General features: G+C 37.8%; 2 protein-coding genes across 2 annotated transcripts in view; one reads left to right on the forward strand and one right to left on the reverse strand.

Annotated features, from left to right (window-relative positions):
- Positions 1-16,379, reverse strand: part of DSTN (destrin, actin depolymerizing factor) — a 36,590-nt gene that overhangs the window by 14,816 nt on the left and 5,395 nt on the right. The gene's annotated exons all lie outside the window — the stretch shown is intronic.
- LOC132022658 (putative ribosomal protein eL39-like 5) lies at positions 6,112-8,149 on the forward strand. Its single transcript, XM_059407897.1, has one exon. It carries the CDS (start codon positions 7,609-7,611, stop codon positions 7,762-7,764), a length of 156 nt encoding a protein of 51 aa, XP_059263880.1. The 5' UTR covers positions 6,112-7,608; the 3' UTR covers positions 7,765-8,149.

The raw sequence follows: 16,379 nt of genomic DNA on the forward strand, positions 1-16,379 counted from the left end.
TGTAAATTCCTTAGGACTATGCTGCTTTGCACCAAGAGACATTATAGCAAATCTTAAAACACAAACGACTGTAACACTGATCTACAAAATCATCTGTGCTTCACACGGTACTTTTACCTAATAGAAAAAGTCTTTTCCCATCAATCTCACTTTTCAGTATTTCTCTAAAGTGTTAGGTTACTGAGATATTAACTGCTTAGCTGTGAAGGAATCAAAGTTTATTTTAAAAAGGAAAATCAAATTCAGTTTTGATTTTATATTTTTTTAAGTTATTAAGTTTTAAATGCAAGTTTTAACAATAAAGACCATTAGGGGCACCTGGGTGGCTCAGTGGGTTAAGCCGCTGCCTTCGGCTCAGGTCATGATCTCAGGGTCCTGGGATCGAGTCCCGCATCGGGCTCTCTGCTCAGCAGGGAGCCTGCTTCCCTCTCTCTCTCTGCCTGCCTCTCCATCTACTTGTGATTTCTGTCAAATAAATACATAAAATCTTTAAAAAAAAAAACAAAACAAAACAATAAAGACCATTAAAGGATACTCGGAACTTCACACCAAAATTTGCTACATAGCTGGGGAGGAAAATCTGGAGAAAACAGACTGCCACTACAAGAGCACTTATAAAGACACCCAACCCAAAGCTTCAGTTTCTTTGTGTTCTGTACCAGTGGCCCTGGAAAGTAACAGTCACTCTTACACTCTACCCCCTTGTCAAAACAGCTGCTGTTAAATAATTACGTCACTCTATTTTATCTCACCAACTACCAGTTTTTAACTCATTCATAAAGTGTAACAGATCTTAAACCTGAGTGTCCTCTGGCAGAGCTTTTGTAAAACACTGACTGAGATGAAATGACTACATCTGAGGCCCCGCCTTAACACTCAAGATTCACTCAGTGTGAGCTTCTCTAAATAAAGATACTCCTCACAAACAGAAGGGGAAATAAATGCTACAGAGAGTATGTAACACTGGGTATTTTAATAATTGTAAACAACAGAACACACTTCGGTTCTCTCAACAATTCTAGCATAAGGGCTGGAATTTTTCGAAGGAGCATCAAGTTTTTCAGATTCAAATTTTTGTAAACAACTAAACTGGTCCCCAAACTAATGACTTACAGCAGTCCATCCTAAACCAGAATACCATAAATGGTCTATTTCTACTATGAACTGAAGCAGCACAGTTGACTTCGCCAACTACACCTTACATAAACCTCACTGGAGGAAACAGGGATGAAAGTTAACTTCCTACTTCAGGAAAGTATTTTTTTTGTAACTTATTTATTTTTCTAAGAGAGTCTGAAATATCTGAAAGTACGTTACTGCACAGTAGACAAATACAATTTAAAATTTATAAACACCTGGCAGAAATCAGGTGTTAGTTCCTTTCTCAACCTATCGAACTCTTAAATACCCAAGACAAGCATAATCAAAGGAGTTGGGGAGTTTAAAAATGGGTTCATGATTCTCCTTTATTCACCATGCCTTGAGCAATAGCCAAAAGAAACCAAAATGACAGACTATTTATAAAAACATTTGGGCTTCTCTCTACTACAACTGATGCTTCTGAGCAAGAACACTGAGACAACAAATAAAAAGAGTGACAAGTACTTCAAAGCACATTTCTACACAGAAATGACCAGGTCCTCCCAGGTCCTATGTTACGATGGGGCACCTGAATACATCCACCCATCTCCCTACCAAAACTCCACTGAAGCACAAAAAGGGAATTTTAAAAAACCCCAAAAACAAAAAACCCATAAATTCTCAAGGACAAAAAACACACAGAAGAAATAAAGAAGTTCAAACTAGGAAGAATGAGTGCGATTAGTCTGAGACACGCATAGGCCCCTAGATCCCTTCTTGAGTTCCACCGTGCTACTAATCTGTGGAATTCTGGAATTTATTCTCTGAAGAGTTCAGGTAAAACAACAGGATTTTCTAGCTTAGTCATCATACTGAAAACAGGAAAAATGGGGACCCTACATAAAGGAATGCTAAGACACTCTCTCCACCACCACTGCTTTGAAAGCTGAATGATTTATGAAATGCTTAGTTTCTCTGTTTGAGAGACCCATGCTGTCTAACAGAAATTTCTGTGATGATCCAAATGTTCTGTATCTACACTTTCCAGTATGGTAGCCATCACCACACACGGCTGTTGAGCCCATGAAATGAGGCTAATGCAACTGAGGAACTAAATTTTTATCCTTATTTTAAGTAATTTAACATAAAAATATCATAAAATTAACTCTATAGTATATTTTAGGTAATCAAATTTATAAGACGTATTACACAGTTTTCTGCCTTGGAAAAACAGTATATTATTTAGCTTTATGGATGAATCATGCCATCAGGAACCTTAGTTGTTATTCTGTATAGTGACAGGGCAAGGATTTCAATTCTAGTTTGCCAATAATTATGGTTGCCTATTTCTGGGGGCAAGGAAGCAATCCTGAAGCAATCCTGAAAACATAAGATACTGTGTGTGTTTACTGGAATATTCTGAATATGGACCTGGAAAGTCAAAACAACCAAAATGAAGAACAGTCATTGAACTTCAGACAAGAAGTCCTGACTTAAGCAAATTATTTTAGTTCATACAGATGGCAGACCAAAAAATTTTTACTTTTTTTAAGATTTTACTTTTTTGGGGTGAGCACCTGGGTGGCTCAGTCAATTAACAGACTGCCTTCGGCTCAGATCAGGATCCCAGGGTTCTGGGATCAAGCCTCACATTGGGCTCTCTGCTCAGCAGGAGCCTGCTTCTCTCTCCCTGCTGCTCCCACCGCTTGTACTCTCTCCCCATCTCTGTCAAGTAAATAAATAAAATCTTAAAAAAAAAAAAAAAAGATTTTACTTATTTTGGGGACACCTGGGTGGCTCAGTCAGTTAAAAGCGTCAACGTCACATTCCCAGGGTCCTGCATTGGGCTCCTTGCTCAGAGGGGAGCCTGCTTCTTCCTCTGCCTACCACTCTCCCTGCTTATGAGGTCTTTCTTTCTCTCTCTGACAAGTAAATAAAATCTTTGAAAAAATTTTTTAATTTATTTTTGAGGGAGAGAAGCAGACTCCACACCAAGTGCAAAGTCCAATGTGGGTTGATCCTATGACCCCAAAATCATGATCTGAGATGAAATCAAGAGTCATATACTCAAATGACTGAGCCACCCAGCTGCCCCCCAAAAGTTCTTTTCCTTCTTGAGGAAAAAAATGCTAGATACTGGGGAAGATATAAAATAATGAGTTTACAGTACAAAGTTTATATAATAACCATCAGGATAACTTCATTTTATGTAATATTACATATGATCATTCCAGATGAATTTTACAATTAATTGGGAATACATGTTTTAGTAAGCTGATAAGCTGTATTTCTTTTTTTCAATTTGTTGTGTTTCTCATAAACAGAATTTGGAACATTTAATCTTAGAAGACTTTTTAACCAGAGGAGAAAGCACAAGGAATCTATCTTACTCAAATCTTATAACATGAACAAGTTAGCTAACTTCTTGAAACCTCAGTATCATCATCTGTAAAATGTGAATTATGATCATCCTAACTCAGGAAGACTGGTAACACAAATAAATCACCTAAATACAGTGCCTGTCAATGGTATCATTCAGTGATTCAGATTATTATGAAACAGAAAACCTGGTTAGAGGTTTTTCTGCTCCCTCTAATTACTAATGTGGCTGATTGTTAATGAAGCCTTTGAGTGATAGAAGGCTACGAATAAAAGAAATCCAGACAGCTTAAAACTCATATTTAAAACAGCAATTTCTATTTGTTCCCTGACAGATAAGAATTAAAAAACCAAAATGACATCTGATGTATCTCTCTTTTTGTTCCGTAACCACAGAATGGTTGCACAGCAAAGACATGCAGGAGCAAATGACTTACCACTCTTCTGTTAAGAAATCGAAAGTCAGTTACATGACCACTTACCATTTTTCTAGGCCCAACTATCACACAAGTAAATCAAAATCTAGAGATGACAACTGGGGTCTGTGGGGTGAGCTAACAGGCTTTGTTCTAAAGTTTGTCCCTTCCCTGTATACATCAGTCAAGCAAGCTCACAGCAACTCCTCAGTCCCTTGGTAAATTTGAAATGTCTGGTGCTGCTGAATACAGTTTTACAGATTGTGCCTTGCTTAAGTCTGCAAGATAGCGCTAAATTCAAGTGCATATTCCACTATCCAAGGAATGTGCCTGCAAGGCTTCGACTGTCCAAGGGCGTACCAGCTCCTATCTCCTGAGGCCACATCACCAGAGGAAGCATTCTGTAATTCACACAAAGTCACTACATAAGCTATCAGAGATCCAGAAAATGTTTCACGTTAACTGTCTTAATACACTCATTCCTGAAAACAATTTCCAATTATAGAAGTCCTTCACTCACCTCGTAGCAAAGCACAATGTCCTTGAGATAGCCTAGGCAGACCAAATAGCATTCTATTAGCTACATATTAATTTAAGAGTTCCACTAAAACAATTTTTTATTGGGGAAAAAAAATCATTCAATAACCTAAAGTCTATGAAACATGACCCACACCCCCACCAGAAGAAAAAAAAAAAACCCTTACAGAAAGTCATCTCAACAGTGAAAGTGGATTAGATACAATAATGCCCAGCTGCTAAAAACAATCCATCTCATCCAGATTGTATGCAATCTTATAGGCAATCCCAATCAGATTTGTTAACAGATCCCAACCCCCACTCACCGCCCCCACCAATTGGGAAGCAAGGAGTCAGAAAGGGAGTGCAGGAATAGTGGGAACAAGTTTTGTAAGCCTGAGAGAGAAAATAATATTCCCTGACTTCTCCACTCCACAAAAAAAACTAGACAGAAGAATAGGAGGGGGGAAGCCAATGACAGTAAGCACATTGGCAAAGAGTCCTACGCTTTTATTATTTTCTTTTAAAGATTTTTATTTATTTATGGGGCGCCTGGGTGGCTCGGTTGGTTAAGCAGCTGCCTTCGGCTCAGGTCATGATCCCAGCGTCCTGGGATCGAGTCCCACATCGGGCTCCTTGCCCTCCGCAGGGAGCCTGCTTCTCCCTCTGACTCTGCCTTCCACTCTGTCTGCCTATGCTCGCTCTCGCTCACTCTCTCTCTGACAAATAAATAAATAAAATCTTTAAAAAAAAAAAAAAAGATTTTTATTTATTTATTTATTTATTTGACAGACAAATCACAAGTAGGCAGAGAGGCAGGCAGAGAGAGAGGAGGAAGCAGGCTCCGCGCTGAGCAGGGTGCCCGACGTGGGACTCGATCTCAGGACCCTGAGATCATGACCTGAGCCGAAGGCAGAGGCTTTAACCCACTGAGCCACCCAGGCACCCTATTATTTTCTTTTAAGCTTCAAATTTTCTTTTTTCTTTTTTTTTTTTTTTAAAGATTTTATTTATTTATTTGACAGACAGAGATCACAAGTAGGCAGAGAGGCAGGCAGAGAGGGAGAGGGAAGCAGGCTTCCTGCGGAGCAAGGAGCCCGACGCGGGGCTCGATCCCAGGACCCTGAGATCATGACCCGAGCCGAAGGCAGCAGCCCAAACCACTGAGCCACCCAGGCGCCCCATAAGCTTCAAATTTTCTTCAGGGTAAAACCCATGCCATGTCAAGCCCTTTATGGACTATTTCCGCAGCCTCTTTTCCACCTGTCCCACAATGTTCTCCTTAATACCAGCCATGTACAACTCTTTGTGATTCTCTGAAAACACCATGTTCTTTTAAGATGTTTTACTGTCCTCTTCATCTGCTTACGTCCTTCAGGACCTCAGTTTAGGCCTCCTCTGGGAAGGCAGCTCTTACCTGCTCCCTCAATCACCACCTCTAATCTAAGCTATGTGATCCTTCTATGTACTTACACAGAAAATAATTGTTTCTACCACAGTATTCTCTACTACTGTGATTAACTATTATTTTGTGCCTCTTTCACTAGACTTGTGCTCCTTAAATGCAAGAACTCAGTATCTTTTTTTCAACCCTATTTCAACCTCAGAACTATCATCTACTTTATCAATTTTGAAAAACAACTATCCCATAAAAATTTTTATGAAATGTACTATTGCCTTTGAGATATTTTTTCCTCATCCTTATAGTATAATTCTTCACTTTACACTAAGGAAAATCCTTCATTTCAAAACTTTAGTATTTTCAAGAAAAAATAAAGCAAAAAAATCTTCTACGTAATTTTTTATCACTCTCTGTTGGGAGTATTTTGGTCCTGATTAGATTTGCTGTTACTACTGTTTTCTTCCTGAAGACATAGAACTTTCATCCTCTCAGATACTGTTTGCATAAATGCATAACGTTTTTACTTCTTTAGACTCCTCGTAACTGACTGACAAGAAAAAACTGGTGAAGATGGAAAATTTTTTATACTATCTGATTTCTAAGTGACAACTCACTGCCTATCATATCAGGGAAACATGAACGTTCTTGTGATAGGTAACACTGAAAGAACTGTTTGAGCTATAAATTAGCATATAACATTAAGTGTACAGCATAACAATTCGATACTTATGTATATTGTGAAATGATCACCACAATAACTCTAGGTAACATCCATCACCAGTTAGTTTTTTCCTTATGAGAACTTTTTATTTTTTAGTTTATTTTTTATTTTAAGAGATTTACTCTCTTAGCAACTTTCAAATATATAACAGCATTATTAATCATATCTACCAGGATATATATTACATGCCATGATTTCTTAATTTTATAATTGAAAGTTTGTTATCTTCAGACCACATTCAACCATTCTGACCATCTCTGGCAACAACAAATCTGTTCTCTGTACTACTCCATGAGGATCTTCATGAGGTAGTCCGTCCAGTCCCAACTAGCCAGGTCCAGATGCAGGACGGTGTGGGGCAGGGCAGTCTTCATAGATGGGCACAGGGTGGGTGACCCCATCCCCAGAATCCATGACAATACCACTGCTGTGGCCAGAAGCATACAGAGAGAGCACACAGCCTGTTCTCTATATCTATGAGTTAAGGGCAAGGGGTGCTTTGTTTTAGGTTCTACATATAAGTGAGACCATCCAGTATTTGTCTTTGTCTTATTTTGCCCAGCATAATGCCCTCAAGGTCCATCCATACTGTTAGAGAGGAGAAAATTTTCTTATGGCACACATACACGCCACATTTTCTTATCCATCACCCATCCATAGACATTTGGGTTGTTTCCATGCCCTGGCCACTGGAAATAATGCTACAGTGAACATGATGCACATTTATCTTTTTGGGTGTTTTTGTTTCCTCTGGACAAATACCCAGAAGTGGAGTTACTGATCATATGATAGTTTTATTTTTAATTTTTTGAGCAACCTCCATATTGTGTTCAATAATAGCTGCACCAATTTACATACCCACCAACAGTGCACAAGGGTTCCTTTTCCTCCACATCCTCACCAACACTTCTTAGTTTGTCTTTTTTTTTTTTTAAGATTTTATTTATTTACTTGACAGACAGAGATCACAACTAGGCAGAGTATTCTTTTGAAGAATACTGCAAATGCAGGCAAAGATTTATGCACAAAAATGACAGTGCATTCTCTTTCCTTTTTTTCACCATACTGGTATGTGTGGTTGACCATTCCATGCAATGTTTTCTCACAAGACTTTCAAGATCAAGCAATTCCCCGCCAAGAAACAAAAGCAGAATCGTCCCATTCCCCAGTGGATTCAGATGAAAACTGGCAATAAAGTCAGGTACAATTCCAAGAGGCAGCACCAGAGAAGAACCAAACAGGGTCTGTAAGAGACTGCGCAGAAGGCACACATATTTATGCAGCATGAAAGGCATGTGCTCATATCCTATCATTCTGTAAACATCACTACTATCTGAAGAGTAGACTTTTTTTTTAAGATTTTATTTATTTGAGACAGAATGTGAGGGAGAGTGAGTGAGCATGAGCAGACTCTATCCCAGGACCCTTGGACCCTGACTGGAGCCAAAGGCAGATGCCACCCAGGTGCCCAACAACGGCACGTATTATCAGGGAAATGATTTTTCTCCTTTACTATGCTTCCACCCCAGTAGACTGGTTCAGTAATACATGTGTGAGACCTTTTGTTTTTTGGGGGGGAGGGCATTAGTTTACAGTCATGGATTTAAATTTAAAAGGGGGATGAGTTTAATACCATTACTGTACATGCATGATACCATTAAAAATTTAAGTTTTATTTTGAAGTTATATTTACTATGCCATAAAATTTTACCCACTTAAAAGTAGAAGTTCAGTAGATTTTAGTATATTCACAAAGTTGTACATCCATCATAATCTAATCTTAGAAAATTCTGAATACCCCAAAAAGAAACTCTGTACTGTCACTCCTCTTTTTGCTTTCACTCACCTCAAACCGATAACCACTAATTTACTTCCTGTCTCTTGAGATCTACCTATCCCAGATATAGCATATAAATGGGATTCTATAATATGTAGTCATTTTTTTGACTGGTTTCTTTTACTCAACATATTTTCAAGATTCATCCATGCTGTAGTTAAATTCAGTACTTCATTTCTTTTTATTACCAAATAATATTCTATTATATGGATATTCTGTTATTTTTTCTATCCAATCATCAGCTGATGGAAATCTGGGTGGTTTCCACTTTGGGGCTACTATGCGTATGCTATTATGTATATTCATGTACAGATTTTAATGTAGATTGTCCTTTTACTTGGTATGTAACTAGGAGTCAAAGTGCTGGGTCAATGGCAATTCCCAAGTTTAACTGCTTAAGAACTGCCAAAATAATTTCCACAAATGGCTACACCATTTTACTTTCCCGCCAGCAACACATACGGAGTCCTACTTTTCCACAGCCTTACCAACATTTATTACTGTTGTCTTTTTTATTATAGCCATCCCAGTGGATATACAGTAGTACCTCATTATGATTTTGATTTGCATTTCCCTAATGGCTAAAGATTTTGAACATGCTTTCATGTGTTTATCGACTATTTGTATATCTTCCTATGGAAATGTCTATTCAAAGCCTTTGTCTGTGACCGGATTGCCATTTTACTGAGTTGAGACAGTCCTTGATATATTCTGGATACAAATTCCTTGTCAGACATGATTTGCAAATATTTTCTCCCATTCCACTGGTTGTCTTCTCATTTTCTTGATGGTGTTCTTTGATGCAAAAAAGTCTAATTCTAGGGATGCCTGGGTGGCTCAGTTGGTTAAGCAGCTGCCTTCGGCTCAGGTCATGATCCCAGCGTCCTGGGATCGAGTCCCACATCGGGCTCCTTGCTCCGCAGGGAGCCTGCTTCTCCCTCTGACTCTGCCTGCCACTCTGCCTGTGCTCGATCTTGCTCTCTCTCTCTCTGACAAATTAATAAATAAAATCTTAAAAAAAAAAAAAAAAAAAGTCTAATTCTAGTAAGAGTCCAAATGGTATTTTTCTTTTGTCACTCATGCTTTTGCCTACAAATGCCAAGAAAACTGTCCAAAGTCCTCCTCCAAAACATCTGCCTAACTTAAACTCACCAAGATTTATGCCTATGTTTTCTTTTAGGAGTTATACAGCTTTAGCTCTTACACTGAGGTCTAGGAGCCATTGTGAATTAAATTCTGTATACAGTGTGAAGCAGAAACCCAAATCCGTTCTTTTACATGTGGATATCCAGTTGTACTAGCATCACTGTTAAATACACAATTTTGCAACTGAATTAGCTTGGCACCCCTGTCACATTGGAATATGAGAAGTAAAGGATATAAAACAGTTACAGATGAACTCAACTACGTGAGAAAAATCTATATTGGTAGTCTCTGGATATTCACTGTCTCGCTTACTTCCATTACAGTACTTATTACAATCTGCAATTATCTTACTCATTTGTTTACTTCTTACCTGTCTCCCCCATTAGAATGTGTACTTCACAGGGACAGGGACTTTGTCTTGTATACTGTTGAATCTCCAAAGCCTACCATAGTACCTGGTTCCTAAAAGTCACCAAACAATTATTTACTAAAAGAATGAGCATATATTTAACATGATCTGGAAAAGAAAGCACTGAATGTTAGGTACTTCCATTGGAACTGCCATTATAACTAAATTTTTCTTAGTGTTTTACAATCTACATACATTATTACTATAATCAGATAAGAAATTAAGGTATTTTAAAAATGTGTAATACATCTAGATGATTTGTTATTCCTCAAAGTCCTAAGAACCTCAATTTTTGCCAAACTATTTTATTTTCACTCCTTTTATAGTCCCCAGCACAATGACACCACCAGCTACCAGCTCAGGTCTGAATCTTAAGAGTAAGTTATCCTTGATGCCTTTCTCTTATACCACACACCCAAATTATCAGCAAATCCCATCAGCTCTACCTCCAAAATACATATTCAATCTAATCACTTCTCATTATCCCACTACTAACAATCCTAATCCAAGCTATCACCATCAACTGGGTAAGTAACAGCAATGGTCTCCATCAGTTCTTTTCCCCACTTGCACATATCCACAGGAATAAATCATATCTCATTCCACTATTAACACCTTCATACCCTCCCACCACACACCCATTAGCTTCTTAGAACAATCAAAATAAAATTCAAATTCCTCACCTTGGCCTATAGGTTCTTCCTGTTCCAGCTCTTGCCTGTGACCCATTTCCTATTTTTCTATCCCCCTTTTACTGAATTCCAGGTACACAAACCTTTTTTTGTCCCTGGCATGTCAAGTTCATTCTCTTCTCAAGGTTTTTTACTTAACAGAGTTCCCTTCTGCATGAAATGCTCCACACGTGGCTATTTCTTGTCATGCAAGTCTCAGCTCAAATGTCACCTCCTAAGAGACCCTTCCTAACAATCTGGCTAAAAGGAGCCAACTCTTCTAGTACTCCCTATTGATTACATTATTTTCTTCACACCTCTTAACAATTCTGACATGATCTTGCCATTTTTTTTTTTTACTCTCTCTCCCCCCCACACATCAGGATTAATTTCCACAAGGAAAGGACTTTTTTAATACTAAATTATCTTGGACCTAGGTAAGTTCTTGGCATATAATAATTTCCTCAATTATTTATGGAATAAATGGTTGCTATTCTAAACCTGGCAGGCAATGAAAAACTATTTGATTCTACATTAATTTCTTCAGGAACAATACTAAGAGCAGAAGACAAGATACTTTACAAGGTACATTAAGAATTAAATCACCTGAGATATCACCACCTCACACTAGTCAGAATGGCTGCATCCCACCCCCACCCCACCCCGCAAAAAAAACAAGGAATAACAAATGCTGGCAAGGATGTTGAAAAAGGAACCCTTGTATACTATTGGTGGGAATGCAAACTGGTGTAGCCACTATGGAAAACAGTATAGAGGTCCCTCAAGAAAGTAAAGATAAAACCCAGTAACTCCATTTCTGGGATTTACCAGAAGAAAACAAAATTACTAATTCAAAAGAAACATGCACCTCTATGTTTAGTGCAACATTATTTACAATAGCCAAGATACACAAACAATCTAAGTAGCCACTAATAGATAAATGGATAAAAAAGATATGGTACATGCACACACACACACACACACACACACACACAATGAAATATTATTCCACCATACAAAAGAATGAAATCGTGTCATTCCTGACAAGGTTAGTCCTATAGAGTACTATACTAAGTGAAGTTAAGTCAGACAGGAAAAAAACAAATACCATATGATTTCACTTACATGTGGAATCCAAAAAAAAAAAAAAAAATGAAAACCAGAAACTGACTCATAAATACAGAAAACAAACTGGTGACTGTCAGATGGGAGGGGGACAGAGTTGGGTACAATAGGTGAAGGTGATTAAGAAGCACAAACTTCCGGTTATAAAGTAAGGCAGTTTGTAAAGTATAGCATAGGGAATACAGTCAATAACTTTGTATGATGAAAGATGGTAGTCACTTAAGAGTGAACACTTCCTAACATATATAATTGTCAAATCATTACATTATACACCTGAAACTAATGTAATACTGCATGTCAACTATACTTCGATTTTTAAAAAGTCACCTGAAAAATAAAATTTAAAAGCTGATCATAAAAAGAAAATGATCATATATAATCCAAATAAAATTAGTTTAAAGAAATAATAAAACAACTGGAAATGTGTTCTAATACAATCCTTCCACTCTTTTAATTTTATCTACAATTGCTGAAGCATGTGTCAGAATACAAAGAAAAAAGACTGTTTAATTCAGATCTAAAGTTGTTTAATGTCATTTCATACAACACTGATAAGCACTTTACTATATACCAGGCATTGTCTTTAAACTACTTATACTCATCATCCAAACTGTCATGATGGTAGGTACACCCATTTGGAGGAATGATGAAATTGAGGCATAGAATAATCAGTACCTTACCTAGGGCCATGTAGTTAGTAGCTAGAGCCAAGACTCAAAACCCTAGGCAGCCCCATTCTGAGCCCATGCTCTTAACTACTTCTCAGTATATTAACAGAAATGGCAACAATACATACCTACCTCATTTGGCTGCTGTAAGGATTGACTGAGAGAAAGTTTAACACAATGTCAGACAGATAATACTTGTAAGTTCTCTAAGGCATGACTTCTTGTTCTTTCATTTGTTAGGCTTTCAAGTGCTTTTCTATGGTAGAGGATACCTCAGTGAACATCAAATACCATTCAGTTTCATTTTTTAGCTGGGGAGGAGAAGAGGGAGAGAATCTAAAGCAGGGTCGAAGTCCAGCACGGGGCCCAACTCCGGGCTTGATCTGATGACCCCTGACCATCATGACCTAAGCCGAAATCAAGAGTGGGACGCTTTACCAACTGAGCCACCCAGGTACCTCCATTCAATTTCATACTTTTTTTTTTTAAGATTTTATTTATTTGTCAGAGAGAAAGAGGGAGAGCGAGCGAGCACAGGCAGACAGAATGGCAGGCAGAGGCAGAGGGAGAAGCAGGCTCCCCGCTGAGCAAGGAGCCCCGTGCGGGACTCGATCCCAGGACGGTGGGATCATGACCTGAGCCGAAGGCAGCTGCCTAACCAACTGAGCCACCCAGGCATCCCTCAATTTCATTTTTAAGAGAAGAAAGGGAACTGGTATTTATTGAGGGGTTTCCTGTATGCCAGAATTATTTCAAAGGTACTCCTCTAATACTACTTATCTTACCCTAAAGAATTTTCATTGTTAAGACTCAAATCAAATTATAATGCAGTATACAAAGGGGAGGTACTATTCAATTAGTTTACCACTTAAAACTCAATTTCCATTATATTAAAAAAATATATGTGGAAAAAGAAAGTATAAAAATTAAGGAAATCCAAATCCATGGGAACCTGTCATAATTACAAATGCCCTCTCAATCACTCATTCATGATCTTTTGGGAACATCAGTTGTGGGTCTACCATGAGTGGCATTTTGCTATTGAGATACACAAACCCTATTTTAAGGAGATCAACAATCTAGTTCTACAAAACATCTCAATAAGTGCTATAAAAGGAATTCACGTGCTATCTCAGTACTCCTTCTTAGCTATGTGCAGAAATGCAGAGGATTAACACAGTGCTGGCACCCATATTAACTCCCCTTTACAAATTAAATAAACTAATCCACAAAGTCTGAGGCTGGCCACTTACCACATGTGGTTTAGTAAGTCGATTAAATGTGGCCAGTGTGATTAAGAAACTGCACGTTTAAATTATATTTTAATTAACTTAAATTTTAAATTGATTATCAATTCCATTACTGGAAAATTTGTTAAGTATCCTTTGAGCAACTCAGGTTATGTGAATCTTTTTCAACTCTAAAATGTTTATCTAAATACGTATCAAATATTTCCAATGAAAATTGAGCATCTGAAGTGAGATGTGCTATAACTATACATACTGGATTTCAAATAATTTATATATATTGTGAAAATAATGTGAAGTATCTAATTTTTATACTGATTAAATGTGGATATGATATACTGGGCTGTATAAATTTCACCTTGTTTTTGTACTTTTTTAGAGGATCTAATAGAAGATTTAAAAGTACACATGTAACTTGCATTTTATTACTATTCGACAGTACTGGCCTAAAGATTACCTACAACACTTTTTTTTTTTTTTTAAGATTTTATTTATTCATTTGACAGAGACAAAAAGAGAAAGAACACAAGCAGGGAGAGTGGGAGAAGCTGGCTTCCCGCTGAGCAGGGAGTCCCATGTGGGGCTTGATCCCAGGACCCTGGGATCATGACCTGAGCCCAAGGCAGCCGCCCAACTGACTGAGCTAGTCACCCAGGTGCCCCTACCTACAACATTCTTGAAACAAGTTTTCAGTGATATGAGAATTCCTCAGAGCTCCAGAGCTTCAAAAATGGACGTAACAGATGGTTTCCTAGCAAACTGAAGGAGTCTTACCTGTATTTGCCTGAGCTTTAGTTTTAGCTCTATCATTACATGAAAATTCCACCACCATCAAAAATGTATCACACCAACTGTGGACTCTGAGAAACAAACGCAGGGTTTTGGAGGGGAAGGGGGTGGGAACTGGAAGGGCCTGGTGGTGGGTATTAAGGAGGGCACTTACTGCATGGAGCACTAGGTGTGGTGCATAAACAATGAATCTTGGAACACTGAAAAAATAAAGTAAAATTTTAAAAAATGTTTCACATGAAACCATTTTAAAATACAGGTTGATGATTTTTTTTTTTTCTGGAAACAAGCTAATACAGGAATAGGGGTAGGAAATTCATCTTTCTTTTCTGTGACAAGGCAAATAGGAGTAAAAACCTATAAAGTGATACAAAAATGTTGAAAAGAGTAAAGAGTCTTTTGTAATCCGAAAGAATACAATGACAAATCAGTTATAATGTAGGCTTACTCCTATAGCAGGCAATGAAGTTTGTCTTTGAAGGGCTCATCCTATACACTGCTGCAACAGAAGCAGAGTTCTTTGACACTCCTCTCTCATGTTTTTTTTTTTTTTTTAAAGGCCAAGGGGCACCTGGGTGGCTCAGTGGGTTAAAGCCTCTGCCTTCATAAAAAAATAAATAAATAAATAAATAAAGCCTCTGCCTTCAGCTCAGGTCATGATCCCAGGGTTCTGGGATCGAGCCCCACATAGGGCTCTCTGCTCGGCAGGGAGCCTGCTTCCTCCTCTCTCTCTGCCTGCCCTTCCGGCCTACTTGTGATCTCTGTCAAATAAGTAAAATCTTAAAAAAAAAAAAAAAGGCTGAATTTTAATCACATTTTTAAATTATTTGTTTTTTAAAGTTCTACACAAAAAAACTGATTCTTCAATTTTATCTTTTTTTCTTTTAAAGATTTATTTATTTGTCAGAGAGAGAGCGAGCGCACACAAGCAGGCAGAGTGGCAGGCAGAGGCAGAGAGAGGAGCAGGCTTCCCAACAAGCAAGGAGCCTGATGCGGATCAATTTTAACTTTAACGTACAAAGCAAATCACCGAATTGGGTAAACACATAAGCATTACAACGTCAAGCTACTAGAAAACTTAAAGAGTTAAGAATCACTCCAGATTAAAAACTACTTAACTCTGTGGGGGATCCTTACACAGAAGACTCCAAAATGAATTAAGTAACTAGTTTGTCAAAGTATTACTAAAATGATGGGACCCCTGGGTGGCTCAGTTGGTTGGACAACTGCCTTCAGCTTAGGTCATGATCTCGGAGTCCCGGGATCGAGTCCCGCATCGGGCTCCCAGCTCCACAGGGAGTCTGCTTCTCTCTCTGCCCTTCTCCTCACTCATGCTCTCTCTCCCTGTCTCTCTCTCAAATAAATAAATAAAATCTTAAAAAAAAAAGGTATTACTAAAATGAATGTTTATTTTTTGCTATAATTCTCCCAAAGTAAAATATCAAGAAAAATAAACATCAATACAATTCCAAGTGAAAAATCACTTCCAACGTCAAGGTAAAGAGGCAGGGAAAGACAAAAGCCTGTGATTAAAATATTTCTCGTGTTAGGTATAAATCTTTGTGTGTGTCTTTCATGGACAATGTAGAGACAAAATGCTATAAGAGAAGGAATCTCAAAATACTTAAATAACAATCTTCCATTTTCTTTATTAGGATCTGTGGTTTTGGTATGCAAATTGCAAACAATACAATAAAGAGATTAGGCCTAATTATTGACAGACCAGAGCTTTGCTCTGAAGATAGTATTAAATCCAGTTTTTCCACTTTCAAGACTTTTCTAATTTCAAATACTGTGTTCATCTGAAAGATCTTAGATATTACTGAAATAAAGTTACATTAACATAAAAATGAAAATGTCTGGAGTCTTCCTAGATAGTAAGTTAAACACCAGCTTAATTCAAACCAATTCTATTGGTGAATAGTCGTAATTATTTGTTTTTTTTTTTTAAGATTTTATTTATTTATTTGACA

Source organism: Mustela nigripes, chromosome 7 (genome assembly GCF_022355385.1).
Source record: "Mustela nigripes isolate SB6536 chromosome 7, MUSNIG.SB6536, whole genome shotgun sequence".
NCBI lineage: Eukaryota > Metazoa > Chordata > Mammalia > Carnivora > Mustelidae > Mustela > Mustela nigripes.

Excerpts from the sequence above, each read along its gene's own strand:
- LOC132022658 (XM_059407897.1), top strand. The coding sequence starts at position 7,609 with ATGTTTTCTCACAAGACTTTCAAGATCAAGCAATTCCCCGCCAAGAAA.